This window comes from Miniopterus schreibersii, assembly GCF_964146895.1.
Source record: "Miniopterus schreibersii genome assembly, chromosome: 3".
Lineage (NCBI taxonomy): Eukaryota > Metazoa > Chordata > Mammalia > Chiroptera > Miniopteridae > Miniopterus > Miniopterus schreibersii.
The window spans coordinates 96396289-96414344 of NC_138103.1; the positions used below are offsets into that span (position 1 = coordinate 96396289).

The 18056-nt window shown below is 34.4% G+C and overlaps 1 protein-coding gene across 3 annotated transcripts in view; it reads left to right on the forward strand.

Annotated features, from left to right (window-relative positions):
* The window catches only part of NIPBL (NIPBL cohesin loading factor), a 170233-nt gene extending 152398 nt beyond the window's left edge, over positions 1-17835 (forward strand). For 2 of the 3 annotated variants that reach the window (XM_081131106.1, XM_081131108.1), the window contains 13 exons: positions 2857-2997; positions 3110-3203; positions 3638-3792; positions 4267-4357; positions 6480-6653; positions 7072-7262; positions 9147-9254; positions 10811-11011; positions 11488-11634; positions 12905-13179; positions 14375-14549; positions 16384-16572; positions 17129-17835. In XM_081131106.1, the coding sequence (XP_080987232.1) occupies positions 2857-2997; positions 3110-3203; positions 3638-3792; positions 4267-4357; positions 6480-6653; positions 7072-7262; positions 9147-9254; positions 10811-11011; positions 11488-11634; positions 12905-13179; positions 14375-14549; positions 16384-16572; positions 17129-17494 (2307 nt within the window). In that variant the 3' untranslated portion in view covers positions 17495-17835. Of the gene's footprint in view, positions 1-2856; positions 2998-3109; positions 3204-3637; positions 3793-4266; positions 4358-6479; positions 6654-7071; positions 7263-9146; positions 9255-10810; positions 11012-11487; positions 11635-12904; positions 13180-14374; positions 14550-16383; positions 16614-17128 lie in introns of all 3 variants that reach the window. The other variant, XM_081131107.1, reaches the window with a different exon arrangement.
* The last annotated feature ends 221 nt before the right edge of the window (positions 17836-18056 follow it).

Sequence of the window (18056 nt, forward strand, 5' to 3'; positions counted from 1 at the left end):
AGGACCCTTCAGACCACAGGCCGATGCTCCAACTACAGAGCCAAACTGGCTAGGGCCATTTAATATTTTTGGATTGTAGGTGACCCCAGGTAACTGAAACCATGGAAAGTGAAACTACATATAAGGGGGACTACTGTAAGCCTGCCTTACATATGATAAATACCTGTTTCGATTTTTTTTTTTAATATCCTAACCCCATCTTTATTCCTCCTAGTCTCTTGATAAGCAACCTGTAGTACCGTACATAATTTATCCATATTTCTATAATTGTGGACACATATATATAAATGATTGACCTAGTTTTTTAAAAAATTAGGTCATGTTATATACATTTCTGTTAGGCATATTTACTAATCTCAGATCACCTGATACATATATCTGATTCATTCTTTTGAATACATTGTAGCCGTGTTATGGATGTCCTATGATTTATTTAACCATTTCTTATTTTTGCAGGTATTTACATTGATTCCTATTGATAACAAATAATTCCTTAATAAACATTCCTGTTCATAGATAGTTGACCCTTGAACAACACAGGTGTGAACTGCATAGGTTCACTTATACACGGATTTTTTTCAATAAATAAAATAGCCCTGGCTGGTTAGCTCAATGGTTAGAGCATCAGCCCTCGGACTGATTCCTCAGGTTTGGTTCCTGCCAAGGGCATGTACCTTGGTTGCAGAGGCAACCTATCGATGTGTCTGTCTCTCTGTCTCTCTGCTTCCACTCTCTAAAATATCAGTGGAAAAAAGATCCCCTAGTGAAGATTAACAATAAATAAATATATAAATAAATAAATAGTCAGCTCTTAGTTTCCATGGATTTTGCCTCTCTCTGTTCACCAACCACGGATCAAAAACACTATTTTCTCATTGAATTCACAGATGTGAAGGACCAACTGTAAAGTTTTTGGAGAGTCAAAACTGTATGCAGATTTTTAACTATGTGAGGTTTGGTGCCCCTAACCCCTGCGTTGTTTCAAGATCAACTGTACCTTTAAATACTGGAGCTATTTGGGGGGTAGGGGTGGGGGTAGAGTCTGAGGAATGGATTTGCTAAGTTGAGAGAATAGGTTTTAGTTTTGGTTTTAAATAGCCACTACAGATTGGTGGTGGACATATTTTATAGCCTCTCTGGAAACCAGTACATGACAATCTGTCATTTTTGAACTCTTTGTCTAACAGGTATAAAGATATGATTTATTGTTCAGGTATAGAGATATGATTTATTGTTGCCTCAGTTTCCCTTCCCTGATTTCCAAGGAGGTTGAATATCTTTTTTATAATATTAACCATTTGGACTTGATTTTCTGTGATTTGACTGTTCATCTCATTTGCCCATTTTACCTTTGAATTGTAGGCCTTTAAAAAAAATAACTCTTTAAATGTTTTAGATATTAAACCATCTTATGTTATATTCATTGCAAATATTTCTTCTTAGTATTATATTCTCCTGCTCTTTTCCTTCATGATTTCCGTCTCTTTAAATTTTTCTCCTAGATTTTAATGCACTTCTCTTACTTGATTTTCCAGGCCAGTAATTTGAAGAGTAGTTTCCAAAAATGTTACTATATTGTTTTAAAAAGTAAAGTTTTAGCAGTGATTCTCAAATGAATTGATCTTTTTTAAATTTATATTTATTGTTGAAAGTATTACAGATGTCCCCTTTTTCCCCCCCATTCAAATGAATTTATCTTATTTGACAAAACCTCTTCTATCCCTAGACCCACGTTAACTCATCCATCCCCTGTTGCTTAAAGGGGGTGGGGAGTGTGAGGCGGCAGGGGACAACAGGATTTCTTGTTGCTTAGAAGTATTCCTCTTACCTATTTTTAAAAATTTAATCCTGTGAGTATGCTGAAAGCAAAGATGAATGTAAGGTGGGAAAGTTTTTAACCAGTGAGATAATAAGCTCAGAGAGTCCAAAATGAGTGTGGATAACCTGTGGCTAAGGATATGGAATGGTAACATGGCTAGATAAAAACATGTGTTCAAAGCCTTACTCTACCAAAAAAAAGTAACTGTAATTGTCTTTGGATAGGGAAATTGGGTTACTAGAGGACAGATGTGGGAGACTTTTTATTGTAAATCATATAATACCTTTATATTTTTTAAAAATGCTTTACCTATTTTTTTAAAAACTGGTTAGTTTTTTCATCAAAGTTTAAAAAAAAATTTTTTTTTAATTTTAATACAATATTTTAAATTTTAAAATAAAAAATCCTTAGACTACATTTTCATCTATCATCAAAAGGATAATACAGGGCTTTTCAACCTCAGCACTATTGGCATTTAGGGCCAGATTATTTTTTGTTGGCAAGAACTGTTCTGAGCATTGTAGGATGTTTGGCAGCATCCCATATCCACTGGATGCCAGTAGTATTCTCCCCACCCCCCAATGCCCTTTTTGTGACATCCAAAAATGTGTCCAGATATTGTCAAATATTCCTTGGGGGACAAACACTTAACCCCTAATTGAGAACTACTAGATTAACGTACATACCCCAGTTTGAAAAATACTAATCTTAAAAACTGTACCAGTCTTGGTAAAACTCTCTGTTAATATTTAAATACCTTTGTTCAGAATTTCTTTTATTGCATTTTTTTTTGGGGGGGGGGGGACAGTAACTGTAACATTGTGATTGAGTGATCCAAAGATCACATGGTAAGTTAGTGGCATAGCTAAAGTCCAGGTTCCTGACACTGAGGCTCTTCCCTTCATACCTTAAAAAAGCTCTTTTCCAGTGGTTTTTTTTTTTTAACTGAAATTTTACATACCTAATACTTCAATCCCCCTGTATATAGTTTCCTTTTAGATTTTGATATTCATAAAGCACTAATTTTATCCTTGTAGACACAAAATGATTTCATGGTTATCTGCAATGTCGCAAAAATCCTAGAGCTGGTGGTACCACTGATGGAGCATCCAAGTGAAACTTTTCTTGCCACTATTGAAGAAGATCTAATGAAGCTGATCATCAAATATGGCATGACTGTAAGCATCTCTGTATTAATTAGTATACAGTTCACAAATTATAACTTAATCATGTGTTTTTACCTTTCTCTCTAGCTTTTGTCTAATTGGTGACCTTTTCTGTATCTTTTAGGTAGTGCAACATTGTGTGAGCTGTCTTGGGGCAGTTGTAAATAAAGTGACACAAAATTTTAAGTTTGTATGGGCCTGTTTCAATAGATACTATGGTAAGTTCAATGCCTGGGCTTTAAAATTATTATTCTAGATTTTGCAGTGTGTCCAACTCCTTTTTAATACATCTGATAAAGTGTAGCATCTACGGAATTGTAAGAGGTTTGATTGTCCTCTATGGTGCACTTTCAGGGGGAGTATTTTCTAGTATCTTTTGTATTCTCTTAATTACCCAATATGATTACTTCAGAAATTTGTCTCCTCATAAGTAAATGTTGGTAAGTTTTCTTCCTCCTATGTAAAATAAAATTTAAATATTTTTTCTACATTAATTCTTTTAGGCTCTAAGGAGTGTCCTCGTAATTCGAGACATATTTAATACTTAGAACCATTAGTAAAATTTAGTTGTAATTCATTAGCAATAATTATTTGAACATAATAATTTAAGGATCAAGGGTTTATTATAAATAATATTACTTAACTTTATCAGGTGCCATTTCAAAATTAAAAAGTCAGCACCAAGAGGATCCAAATAACACTTCACTTCTAACAAACAAACCAGCACTTCTTAGATCCCTTTTCACTGTTGGAGCACTATGTCGGCATTTTGATTTTGATCTGGAAGATTTTAAGGGCAACAGTAAGGTAAAGATCTTAATATTAATTACTTAGTATGTTGTAATGGAATAGAATTTTGTGACCCTGTGAACGGAAAGTGACTTTAATGATCCAGGATGAAGGTAGCCTCAGTCTGGTTTAATGAGCAGTCTGGCCGGTGCTGCTCAAAATATGGTTCTCAGACTGGCTTCTGACCTATGAACTGTTTGTTACTGGTCTAAAATAAGATAAATAGGCACACTGTTTAGGTCAGCAGCTGACTTTATTTTTTTCACTTTCTCAGTGAGGGAGCAGTACATTGTTTACATTCTGGCGCAAGCTTCTTTGTCACAGACCTTTATTTTGAATGTCACTATTCTAAAAAATATTGACTTTTGGTGACTTATTCTTTAGTCGAGTTTGCATGTGGAAATTCTCATTGTTTGCTTTTAGTATTTTTTTCTTTTATAGTTGAAAACTGATCTAAATTACCTTTGTTTATAATACTGGTTTTCCCCATAGGTTAACATAAAGGATAAAGTACTTGAACTATTGATGTATTTTACAAAACATTCAGATGAAGAAGTACAAACAAAAGCCATCATTGGTCTAGGTAAGTTAAGTCTAAATTTCATCTTAGTTTTAGTTGTTTGAGAGGTTGAGCAAGTTTTAAAATAATGTGAATCTAAACTATTGGTTTATTTAAGTATGTTTCTTTTCACGGTAGGATCTGGTGTATAGAATATAGGAGTGGGCGTTAAAACACCTGGATTTCATTCCTGGCTCAGCCAGTGATTTCTTGTTGACCTTGAACAAGTCACATAACTTCTGTTAATCAATTTCCTCATTAATATAATAGAAATGACAATACTGTCTCCTTCCCTTACTTTATAGGGTTTCATAGAACATTCGTTAAAGCACTTTGATTCAGAAAGATGATTTAGAAGAGTTTTGTGCTGCGGCATATTTTTTAAAACGTTCTTTTTTTTTTACAAAGCTTTGTCATGATATGTGCCTGCCACTTCTAGTTAAGATAGTGGGCATTCTACACAAACTTTTATTCATATAGAAGTACATGGTAACCAACCCAAAAGAAACAATTTGGATGTATATCTGTCCCATATTATTTTTTTTTAGGAACATTCATGTAGTAAATGCTTGCCTTTGCAGGAGGTTAGGGTAATCATTTATATTAATCTTTTAAACTAAAATAGAGTAATAAAAGATTCTAAGTTATTCAAATCTCATTAAATGTGTACTGATTCTTTAAATAAATTTAAATTTTATTATTGTATTTCTCCTTCGCTTTCAGAAAATTACATATAGCAAATATAGTAAAAATTCAGATACCGCTTATTAGGAAGTTATATTGATAACTTCAAGCCAGATGTGTACCTTTGAATATTTAGTCTGGACATAGGTATATAAAGTGGCAAAAATAAGAGTGTTACATCTGATTCAGAGAACAAATACAGTTGACCCTTGATCAACATGGAGGTTAGGGGCACCCACTTCCATGCATTCAAAAATACATATAACTTTTGACTCGCAAAAAACTTAGTTGTCCCTTAGTATCCATGGGGGTTAGCTCTAGGACTCCTCATGGACACCAAAATTCACGGATGCCCGTCACTTATATGAAATGGCATAGAACAGTGCATACAGTCAGCCCTCTACATCCGCAGATTTCCCAACTGTGGATTGAAAATACTGTTTTTGACCTTTGATTGGTTGAATTCATGGATGTGAAACCCAGGGATTCACAGGGCCCACTATATATTTACTGAGGGGAAATGGGTGTATAAGTGGACCCACGTAGTTCAAACCCATGTTATCCAAGGGTCAACTATATGTACATTTTAACTTCAAGAAGCAGTACCATTTAGGAAATAGTGCCTCTAGGCCAGTTAATGAAAGAAATCTTGCCTGGGCCATAGTTATCCTGTGTGACCTTGGGCTAGTTATCTGATCACTCTATGCTTTGAGTTTAGTTTGTTGTTTGGCATCAATAATACTTGCTATCATCAAGGATCTTCATTTTATTTCACATAAATATGTATTTTATATAAATATGGATAATAGTATTTTGCTACTTATTAACTTGTGGTTATAGAATTTAGCTTTGTGGCTTCATTGTAATGCCATATGAGAAATAAATGGAAGATATTTTTAGCTTTAGTTTATTTTAAAAGTATTCTGTTTCATCAAATGGATATAATTCAATATATTTTTTAAAAATAATGCCAGTAGAGTACATTCTGCTAGGGATCTAAAAAATGTTTGCAGACATTACCTCTTAAATCCTGAGAACATCCCTTTCAGGTAGGTGGGTGGTAAATATTATTGTCCCCATTTTACAGATGGAGAATTGAGGCACAGAGAGATTATGTGACACACCCAAGGTCACACTACAAGTCAGTGGTGGAGCCAGGAATAGAATCCAAGACTCCTGACTCCTAATCCACTCCCCTAGCCACTAGGCCCTGCTCCCTCCTCAAGGTTTCCTCTTGTGTGAAATTCTCCTTTGAAATGCAATTTCTTGTTTTTAATTCATGGGGAAAGAAGTACCTGCTCTAATACTTCTCTAGGTAAGGCCACCAGCATATTCTTCCAGTCATTTTAAGTTTTGATTTTTGAAATAAGGATCTCTTTATGTAATTTATCAACATTGTCATTAAATGTTATATTTAATTTTAATATGAATATATCAAGAGATTTTTTTCTTTCTTCTTTAGGATTTGCCTTTATTCAACATCCAAGTCTAATGTTTGAGCAAGAGGTGAAAAATCTATATAATAGTATCTTATCTGATAAGAACTCCTCAGTTAATTTGAAAATACAAGTGTTAAAAAACCTCCAGACCTACCTACAAGAAGAGGATACACGTATGCAGCAGGCAGATAGAGACTGTAAGTGCAAATGTATTTTTTAATGTCACAGTGTGGCTACAATTAGGATACTCTGACTCATTTTTAATCCAGGTACTAAATTTTCTTATCTATTAGATGAAGGAATTCAGTTCAGAAGGAGTCCTTAAGTCCATAGCTAGGCTTAAGGGTATTCATAAACTCCCTAAAATAGTTTGTAAAATTTAATACAGGTGTAGATGTTAACATTTTGAGGGAGAAGATGGATTGTAGTTCTCATTCGGTTCTCAAAGGGACCTCTGACAGAGACCAAAAAAAAAAAAAAGAAAGAAAGATAGATTAGGAGCCATTGAGCCAGAGCACTAGCTATAACATTTTGTGCTTTTGGTTGTGGTCTAATTTGATGTATTTAAGTAAAGCTTAGTATACATGTTCTTAATATGTTTACTTCCTTTTGTAGGGAAGAAAGTTGCAAAACAGGAAGATTTAAAAGAAATGGGTGATGTTTCCTCAGGGATGAGTAGTTCCATCATGCAGCTTTACCTCAAACAGGTGCTTGAGGCGTTTTTTCACACCCAATCAAGTGTACGCCACTTTGCCCTAAATGTCATTGCATTGACTCTAAACCAAGGTCTTATTCATCCAGTTCAGGTAAGTGTGTTTTAGTAAGCAGAACTTATTAAAAGAGCCAGATCTGTTGGCATTTAATGACATTGTAATGAGAGAATAAGTAGTTCTTTATTCCTCTTGGGTGGTTTTTTTTTTTTTTGGTCCTAAGCTCTTGATTTAAAGTTTTAGTATGATTATCATTACTGCAAAATACTCATTATTTATAATGTCTCTATTAAACAAGCTTCCAGTTCATAATGGCAGAATATGTACTCAGAATGATTTTCTAAGTAGGGATGATTTGTTTTAATCCATGTTGACTCATCCCAAAGAACCAACAACATGTAATGTCAAGAGAGTTAACTGGGATAAGAGTATAATATCACTGTTAAATGGTGGATTTTAGTCCACAGAAAAGTAAATTATGTAATCTGAGCTCAGTTCCTTCATCTGTAAATTAGAGGTAATATCATCTACCCACACCTCAAAACATTGATGTGAGGTCTAAATAATGTAATGCAGACATACTAGTCTTACTAAGGATTGGCAGCAAATGCTGATGGCAGCAAATGCTGATGTAGTAGTGTCCATCTGACATGTTCAGGAGAGTGCCATAGGCTACAGAAGTGAATTTATTAAGTAAACAAAACCTGTCACCCTTCAACATTTTTATTTTGGCTATTTTTTGTGGAACTTTTTCTAAAATATGCTATATGTAAATATGCTATGGTCTTCCCTGTATCCTGAAACAATGCACACTAATGAAGCATGCTAAACAATATTTAGCCTGTATTTCATGACTCAGGGTTCTCATCATCAATATCACCTAATAAAATATACAATGGTATATTGAGACTAGAATTTTTGAGATACTTATAGCTTTTTAACTAATATTCTAAGTGGCCTCAGCTGGTTGTCCTTTTTATTGCCACATTTGCTTTATCTCTTGCTCTTCATACGTAGAATTTTTTCTGAATTACAATTCAGATAATTTTTTCAGATATTGCAATTCTTTACCTGTAAACACTTTAGTATATATTGTCTAAGAATAAGGGCATTCTATTATAAAACCATAATGCAGTAATCAAATTCAGGAAATTTAACATTCAAACATGATTATCTAATTTATAGTCTATTTTCAAATTTTACCAGTTTACCCAATAATATTCTTTAATGGACTTTTTTTCTCATTGATTTGGGGTTTAATTCATGATCGCCCATTTCAGTTAGTGTCACGTCTACTTTTTTTAAGTTATTTGTTTGTTTGTTGTTTTTCTGTCCTCATTGCTGTGTCTAATTCATACTCACCTAACTTAGTAGTGGTGTTTCTTGACTTTAGAAGTACAATAAATGTGGCTATTAGCAAAATACTAGCTATCCAATCATTGAAGCAGTATATAAAATCAACTTCATAGAAAAACATATTTTCATAGTTTTGAGTATGGAAGACAATACTTTTTGCCATATTTATCTTTATATAGTAAATGCAGTCAAGCTTGAAAAATTATTGGATTATTAATTATAGTATATATAATTATATTTATATATAATATATATAATTATATATATACCATAGTATATATCATAGTCTTATAGTATATATCATAGTCTTAATTGGATATTCTTGGGGGGGGCTTTGTGTTTAAAGCACCTTAAATTCACATTGAAATCGTTTAAATTTCACCACGTCAGTACTTTTGCTTGTGCTCCAGTGTGTTTTGCTTTAAGCTAAATTTAAGGAAGATTAATTTTTAAAAGAACACTAAAACAAGGCATTTAAGGGCCTATAAAACTAAATTCATATATCCCAGATATACATCAAGTTTTAACATATGTAAAGGTACATATAGAGCTTTTGCTACTGATATATTTACTGATAAATACTGATATATTTATATCTTATAAATCCTGTGTTCTTATTTCCAGTGTGTACCATATTTAATTGCTATGGGCACAGACCCAGAGCCAGCTATGCGGAACAAGGCTGATCAGCAGCTTGTGGAAATAGACAAAAAATATGCTGGATTCATTCATGTATGTATTTTTAAATTATATAAATTTAGACATCTTTCTTTAGTAAACCATTTATTTGGTGACTGTCCTGCCCATATTCCTATTAGAATAAAATATTTTGCTTAGTACTTAAACATGCAACTAAGTTTGTCCCCCAAAGTGTTTATTCTTGTATAAAATTAACTTTTTCTTTTAATTTTTAATTTTATTTTTTTAATCTTTATTGTTGAAAGTATTACAGATGCCCACATTTCCTCCCCATTGATCCCCTCCACCCCCATCCACCCCACCCCCAGGCCTTCCTCATACCAATGTCTGTGTCCATAGGTTATGCTTATAAACATGTAAGTTCTTTGATTAATCTCTCCCCGCCCACTCCCCCACTCCCATCTTCCCTTTGAAATCCCTCAGTCTGTTCCATGTGTCTGTGTTTCTGGATCTATTTTGTTCATCAGTTTGTTTTGTTTATTACATTCCACATATGAGTGAGATCATGTGGTACTTGTCTTTCTCTGACTGGCTTATTTTGCTTAGCATAATACTCTCCAGTTCCATCCATGCTGTCCCAAAGGGTAAGAGATCCTTCTTCTTTACAGCTGCAGAGTATTCCATGGTGTAAATGTCCTGCAGCTTTTTTATCCACTCATCTATTGATGGGCACTTGGGCTGTTTCCACATCTTGGCTATTGTAAATTGCACTGCTATGGGCATAGGGGTGCATAAGTTCTTTCTGATTGGTGTTTCAGATTCCTTAGGATATATTCCTAGAAGTGGGATCACTGGGTCAAATGGCAGGCCAATTTTTAATTTTTTGAGGAAACTCCATACTGCTTTCCATAGTGACTACACCAGTCTGCATTCCCACCAGCAGTGTACTAGGGTTCCCTTTTCTCTACATCCTCGCCAGCACTAGCAATATGTTTGTTGATACATCTCCTAGGGCAAAAGAAACAAAGGAGAAAATAAACAAATGGGACTACATCAAAATAAAAAGCTTCCGCACAGCAAAAGAAACCATCAACAAAACGAACAGGGGGTCCACTGTATGGGACAACATATTTGCCAATGACAAATCTGATAAAGGGTTAATATCCAAAATATATAAGGAACTCATACAACTTAACAAAAGGAAGACAAACAATCCAATTTTAAAAAGGACCTAAATAGACACTTCTCCAAAGAAGACATATAGATAGCCAAGAGACACAATGCTCAAAGTCACTAAACATCAGAGAGATACAAATTAAAACCACAATGATGTATCACTTCACACCTGTCAGAATGGCTAAAATTAACTCTTAAGATTGAGCCAGAGGCACAATGGCATGGATGGGTTCTAGTCCTTATTGTGTGACCTTGGGAGTAATGGCTCATCTGGGTCTCGACTTTTTCTTCTGTAAAATGAGGGGATTTCAATAGATGCTATCTGATGTTCTTCCAGCACTTGCATTCTATGATCTTATTATGTATATAGCAAAACCAAATAATGAAGTTAGCCTCAGACTGTAATGCTCAAAGTACATTTTTAATCTGACTTTTAATTTCCATGACAAAAATGAGGCTTTTATTTATTTCAGATGAAAGCAGTGGCTGGTATGAAGATGTCTTACCAGGTACAACAGGCAATCAACACATGCCTAAAAGATCCTGTAAGGGGTTTCAGACAAGATGAGTCCTCTAGTGCTTTGTGTTCACACCTTTACTCCATGATCCGTGGAAACCGCCAGCACAGACGAGCCTTTCTAATTTCTTTACTCAACCTCTTTGATGACACAGCAGTAAGCACAAAAACTTACTATTTTAAGAAAATAAGTGTTTTATGCATTTTATTCCTAAAGTAGTTACCAGTTTTTAAATATTACAGTTTTAGTACATAATAGTGACTATTAAATGTGTGTTTCTTTGAGTCCTCTGTGTATAATTTCTGATGTGGTATAGATTTATTTTGAAAATTCCATAAGAACATAAAGGGAATTCCACTTATGTGCACTAAAAAAATTTCACCTGCTTTCTTCTTGAAGTACTATGGTATAAGTCATTATGAAATCTCTTAAAATGAGTATAAGATTATTTTATAAAATCCATTTCCATTCCCCCTCCCTTTTTCTTACCTCCCTTCCCACCCATCCCCAACCCCCTCTTTCTCTGAAACATTATCTGAGATCAAAGTGCCCTGTAATATTTTTTCTAAAAAGCTTTTTGGATGCATTTCTGGATTATCCACTGAATGTGTACCTTTTTTTAAAATTTACAGAAAACAGAAGTGAATATGCTCTTGTATATAGCAGACAATCTCGCCTGTTTTCCATACCAGACACAGGAAGAGCCGTTGTTTATAATGCATCATATAGACATTACACTCTCAGTTTCTGGTAGTAACCTCCTGCAGTCATTCAAGGAGGTAAGTTACCTACATTACTCTTTATCGTGTATCTGTTGAAGTGCAGGCATACTATTTTCACTGTTTTGTTTCCTGTTCTTTTTATTCTTTTCACAGGTATATAAAATCTTTCTGAATGAACTTAATTGAAATCTGCTCACTGCTTGAATTGTAAAAGCACTGGTATAGCACTGGGCACATAGTTGGTGCCCAGTAAGTTTTTTATAAATTAATTGGAATATTTTAATATTCCTGATGATACAAGTAGATCTCATATTACAAAATCACATTGCTCAAACTCAGCCTGGTCAAACTAGTAAATGAGGAAAATTATTTAAATACCTAGGGATTAGAATTGTAGAACTTTAGGCCCCGCCCTAGACCTGCTGAAACAGTCTACAGTTTTTAATAAAATCCCTAGGTGTTTAATATGTACATTGAAGTTTGAGAATTTAATAATTTCCCAGGAACTTTAGCTATCACGTTATCTTATTTTAATTCACTTATTGTTGTGCATATACTTGTAACTGTTTCTCCTGTTTTATTTAACATTTGTATTTTGAATAATTGCTTTGTAATCTAGTCGTTTTCCCCCTCTTAACCCCAGCTGACTTTCCTTCTTTTTAAGAGATAATAGTTTCATAAAACACAAAGAAATGGAATTCAAGTATTTAAGAAAAATTGCCTATTGCTGAAAATTTTTTAAAATATGTTTTTATTGATTTTAGAGAGAGGAAAGGGTTGAGAGAGAAAGAAATCGATCAGCTGCCTCCTACATGTCCCCTATTGGGGATCAAGCCTTTTTCTACCTTTTGATGCATGGGGCAACACTCAGCCAACTGAGCCACACCAGCCAGGGTGTGGAAAGAGAGACTTTAATAAAAGCTGGGGTGTTCAAGCCTGTTGTATCCACCCAGTTAAATTTATAATTACTGCTTTTCCTCTATGTTGGCTCACCTATCTATATACCAGACTCATACTTCTATAACTAATTTATTTCATTACTTTCCTATTAATTGTTTCCTTTTGAATGATATTTTAGAAGGAGTTTTTTTCAGAGTAAGGTGTTGTTGGAGGAGTGGATTATATGATTTGATTTAGTCTTCGAACCTAGTGTTTCTCCCAAAGGTTACACCTCCAGTCATTATGGAAAGGCAAAGGTTTCAATATATAAAATATTAACGTGAAGATGCCTTTTGAATCTGTTGAATGCAGCATATGTGTATTTGTTAGTGGTATTTTGTTTTTATTGTTTTTAAACAGAATAATCCCCCCCTCTTTTTTTTTTCAGTCTATGGTAAAAGACAAAAGGAAAGAGAGAAAATCATCACCTAGTAAGGAAAATGAATCCAGTGAGAGTGAAGAAGAAGTTCCCAGGCCTCGAAAGTCCCGGAAACGTGTAGATTCAGATTCAGACTCAGATTCAGAAGATGATATAAATTCGGTGATGAAATGTTTGCCAGAAAATTCAGCTCCCTTAATTGAGTTTGCAAATGTCTCCCAGGGTATTTTATTGCTTTTGATGTTAAAACAACATTTGAAGAATCTCTGTGGATTTTCTGATAGGTAAGCTTACATAAGCAGGGAGAGAAAAACCTTTGTTCAAATAATAAACTATGAAATCCAGTTTTGATTGTATGCTTACTTTAATATTAAAAATGCCCCTTTTATAAAAGGAGTTTTTTTAATTTATTACTATATAATGTTTTGTTGTGTAATATACCATAATTTGTCCATTATATTATCAGAGGAAAAACGTATTTTTACTTGGTAATAATGCATTATGAATTAAGGACTTACTTTGTTGATTTCCTTAAAAAGATCTTATTAGAGAATTAGGCTAATCTTAAAATAGATTGCAATTTTTAAATTTTTAAAGAGCTTTGAATAAACAATAGATACAGCCCAACTAGACTAAGCTCTAACACAACCAAATAGTCTTTAATGGACTCTAGAAAGTAAGATAGAGAAAAGTACTAACTATTGTGAATGCCCTGTAATTTTATTCACTATTAGTCACTGTAGGTATCTCTTCTCTGCCTGCACCCATGGTCATTTACCACATTCATTGAAACCCTACATCAGATGTTAATAGGGTACAGATAATGAAATGAGTTAAGTGGACCTGGTAGAAGGTCAGAGGCAAACTGGAAAGAGCATGTTTCATCCAAAGGACTCAGATATTCATCACCTTGTTTCCACGAACAAGAGAAGCTTTTCAAGAGAAGCTATATAATCCAGATTTTTGTGACAAGTATTTTGATGTTAAGTGTTGAAAAAGCAACTTAAAGCCTTATAAGGTCTTGGGGCAGTGCTAAGTAGTTGAAAGATTTTTAAGCAAAGTTGTTAATATGAAACAGGTTTGTAAACAATCGTTTTGGCTGCTGTGTAGGGAATAAATAGGTAGGGGGCAAAAAGGTAGAAGGAGGTAAACCAGTTAGGTGGTATCGAGTAAATTACATTAAAATTGTACTATTATTACAATCATGGTATTAAAAAGTAGGCATGAGATACTACTTTCATTTAAATGATGCCTCTATTCAAGACATACTGAGAGAAGCAAGAGAATATTATTCTTTTTCATCTTTGCCCTTATGTATTTACTTCCTTTTGTAAAATTATATTTATTTTGTGTACAAGTTCACTGGTTAAAATTTCTGTGAGGATAAGTTTAATTATTAGTAAATAAACTTTAACTCGAAGCAATTTAAATGTAAAAGCCTGAAAATGTTTTAGTTAATGATTTTGTTTTCCCAAACAGTAAAATTCAGAAATACTCTCCATCTGAATCTGCAAAAGTATACGATAAAGCGATAAACCGAAAAACAGGAGTTCATTTTCATCCCAAACAAACACTGGACTTCCTGCGGAGTGATATGGCTAATTCCAAAATCACTGAAGATGTGAAGAGGAGTATAGTGAAACAGTATCTAGATGTGAGTAGTAAAACCAAAATGTGCTGTCGTCTAATAATGGCTTTTATTTATTTTTTAGAGAGAGAAAGGGGGGGGAGAGAGAGATTGATTGAGAGATTTGCTCCACTTATTTATGCATTCATTGGTTGATTCTTGTATGTGCCCTGACCGAACCCACAACTTTGGTGTATCAGGACAACACTCTAACCAACTGAACTATCCAGCCAGGGCAATAATGGCTTGTTGTTGGTTTTTTTTAATATATCTTTATTGATTTAAGGGAGAGGGAGAGAGAGAGCGAAACATCAATGATGAGAGAGTTGCCTTCTGCACGCCCCCGACTGGGGAGCGAGCCCGCATGTGCCCTGACCAGGAATCAAACCACGATCTCCTGGATCCTAGGTTGATGCTCAGCCGCTGAGCCACACCTGGCTGGGCATGGCTTTTTTTAAAAGTACATTTTGGGAGTGACTTAGCTATCCATTGCATTGAAGATAAGCTTCATGAACTGTCAAGATTATTTTTCTATCTGGTTTTAAAGAGTTGCTATAAGCTTGCTTTCCCATTTCACCCACTGCATCCTAATTATTTTTTCTTAGAAAATGCCAGCTCACCACTAATTTTAGTGAAAATGAAAGTTTTGGGGCAAGTTTTAGGAAAAAACCACGTGCATTTATGTATTTTTTTTTAATTCAATGGATTATTACATGATTTAAATTTCATAAAAAGATAAACGGTGAAAGTCGGCTTCCTCCACTCTTTAGCTTTAACAATTCTGCTTCTCTCCTTTCTGTCAGCCAGGATCACTACTTTTTCATGTGTTCTTACCAGAAGTTCATATATATATGTTTGTATGTCTCTTATATATACTCAACAAGTATGTATGTGTTTATTAAATGTGCTTTTATATTGTCTTTAAGAATAGGAAAATTTATGACAGAAAATAGAATAGAGTTTAGCAGGGCTGAGGCGGGAGAAATGGGGAATTATTGAACGGACACAGAATGAGTTTCTGTTGCTGAAAAGGTTTTGGAAATGATGGTGGTAATGGTTGCACAACATTGTAATATACTTAATGCCAGTCAATTAATTGAATACATTAAAATGATTAAGATTGTAAATTTTATGTTCTGCATTTTTCACAATAAAAATTTTTAATGTTTAAAAAATGTTCTTAGAGACTTTTTAAAAATGAAAATAAAGCTTTTATTTTAGTCTACTTAAAGCAGATAGCTGAACATAACTACTACTAATTTTTTTTTTTTTTTACCAAGAATGAAACCTGCACAAGTTTTCATATTATTTATAGACTGCAAAGCTTATACTCTAAGGTAGAAAATTATTTTAGTTCTCATTTAATATTCTTCATCCTTTGCTCCCTCTGGTATCCTCTTATCTTAGCAGAGCACACAGGGGGCAGAGATTTTAAAATGGCTGTCATTATTAGTTAATCACCTGGTTGCTTGGTGACTTGGACCAGGATCGGCAACCTCCGACTTACGGGCCAAATCTGGCCCTCTGCCTGTTTTTGTAAATAAAGTTTTGTTGAAACAGCATGCCCATTCATTATGTATTGTCTATGGCTACATTCACATTACGATGGCTGAGTTGTGTGCTTGTGAAGGAGACTGTATATCCTGCAAAGCCGAAAATATTTATTTTCTGGCTCTTTACAGAAAATGTTTGCCAGCCCCTGACTTTGACAGTAGCCAAAGTATACTTCACCCACAGCAAACTATGGCCATAAAACATATTTAGGGGGGAAAATTTTAAAGGAAAAGGACACATTTAGGGATTTGACAGTCTTGTTTGAAATGTTTACTTAAAATTCGAAATTAATACCTTATTTTTATAGTTCAAACTTCTCATGGAACATCTGGACCCTGACGAAGAGGAAGAAGAAGGGGAGGTGTCAGCCAGCACAAATGCTCGGAACAAAGCAATTACCTCGCTGCTTGGAGGAGGCAGCCCTAAAAATAACGCAGCAGCAGAGACAGAAGATGATGAGAGTGATGGGGAGGATAGAGGAGGAGGCACTTCAGGGGTGAGGCGGAGGAGGAGTCAACGTATTTCGCAGCGTATTACGTAAAACGATTTTTATGTGCTTATATGTGTCAGTCTTTTACATGTACATCAAGTAATGTAATACTTACGAGAGAAAACATTTTGTAGATAGAGATTCTCTACTTAACCATTTATACATCCTTTTGTAGAAAGTTTAACATAAAGACAATAAAAAAAAGCAGAAATGAGATTTATTCAGCATAAAAGATTATTAATTTTTCTTTCGATTGTATTAATGTGTGTTATCCTTTTTTATTGTTGCTAAGTTTTATGTAGCTTTATGGTTTATATGTATATATAATTTTATATATCAATAAGAGTAAAGACACGGGTACAAATTAAGAGTTTTATGGTTTTACAAATATATGTTAACCCCTTGGCGCTGGCGGTCACGGTGCGTCTCATTGCCGGCAATGGAAGTGTGCCGGGAAATCCCAACTCCCGGCGTCAAGGGATTAAAAGCAATAAAAACAATAATTTCACTAAAATTATTTTGTATAACACTTGGTCTTTTTTCCCCCCTCCCAATGTTTTAGTCATTGAGAAGGTCAAAACGAAATTCAGACTCTACGGAGTTGGCAGCACAGATGAATGAAAGTGTTGACGTCATGGATGTCATCGCTATTTGCTGTCCAAAGTACAAAGATCGACCACAAATTGCAAGAGTAGTACAGAAAACCAGCAATGGCTTCAGTGTTCAGTGGATGGCAGGCTCCTACAGTGGCTCCTGGACTGAGGCTAAGCGCCGTGATGGCCGCAAACTGGTGCCTTGGGTAGACACTATTAAAGAGTCAGACATTATTTACAAAAAAATTGCTCTAACGAGTGCTAATAAGCTGACTAATAAAGTTGTTCAGACTTTACGATCCCTGTATGCCGCCAAGGATGGGACTTCCAGCTAATGAATTTGTACATGCAGCCAAATTTACAGGAATTTTTTTAAAAGGCAGAAAAACTTGAAATATCAACATTCTGGCAAAAAAAAAAATCAGTTTTATGAAGAGTAAGAATGGAACCTGGGATGCAGGAACAAAAGAAGGAAATGTTGGGCAAACATTTTTGTGGGAGCTCCCTTCGCTGTTGTGCAGCAGAAACAGATTCTCAGTTCATTTTTACTCCCACTGTATTATAGTTTAACAAAAATTGTTTATATCTTGGAAAAAACTTTCTGTTTAAAAAATAAACAAGTGAATGTTGGAAATTAGTCTGTTAATGTTCTTAATAAAGTGTTCTTGGAGTTTAACCTAGCAGCGGATGGCTTTCTTTAGCTTAGCCCAGTTTCCAGGGAAGCATTGTTTTTTCCAGGCTGTAAAATGGCAGAATCTCCTGGATATATAATTTATTCTGTTGAAAAAAAAAGCAAAAAAAAAAAAAGCATGCAGTATCTATGACCTATCTGCAGAAGGAGTTTTTGTAAATGTAGATTTTGATGTATTAGGTCACCCTGAAAACAATACAAGAAAA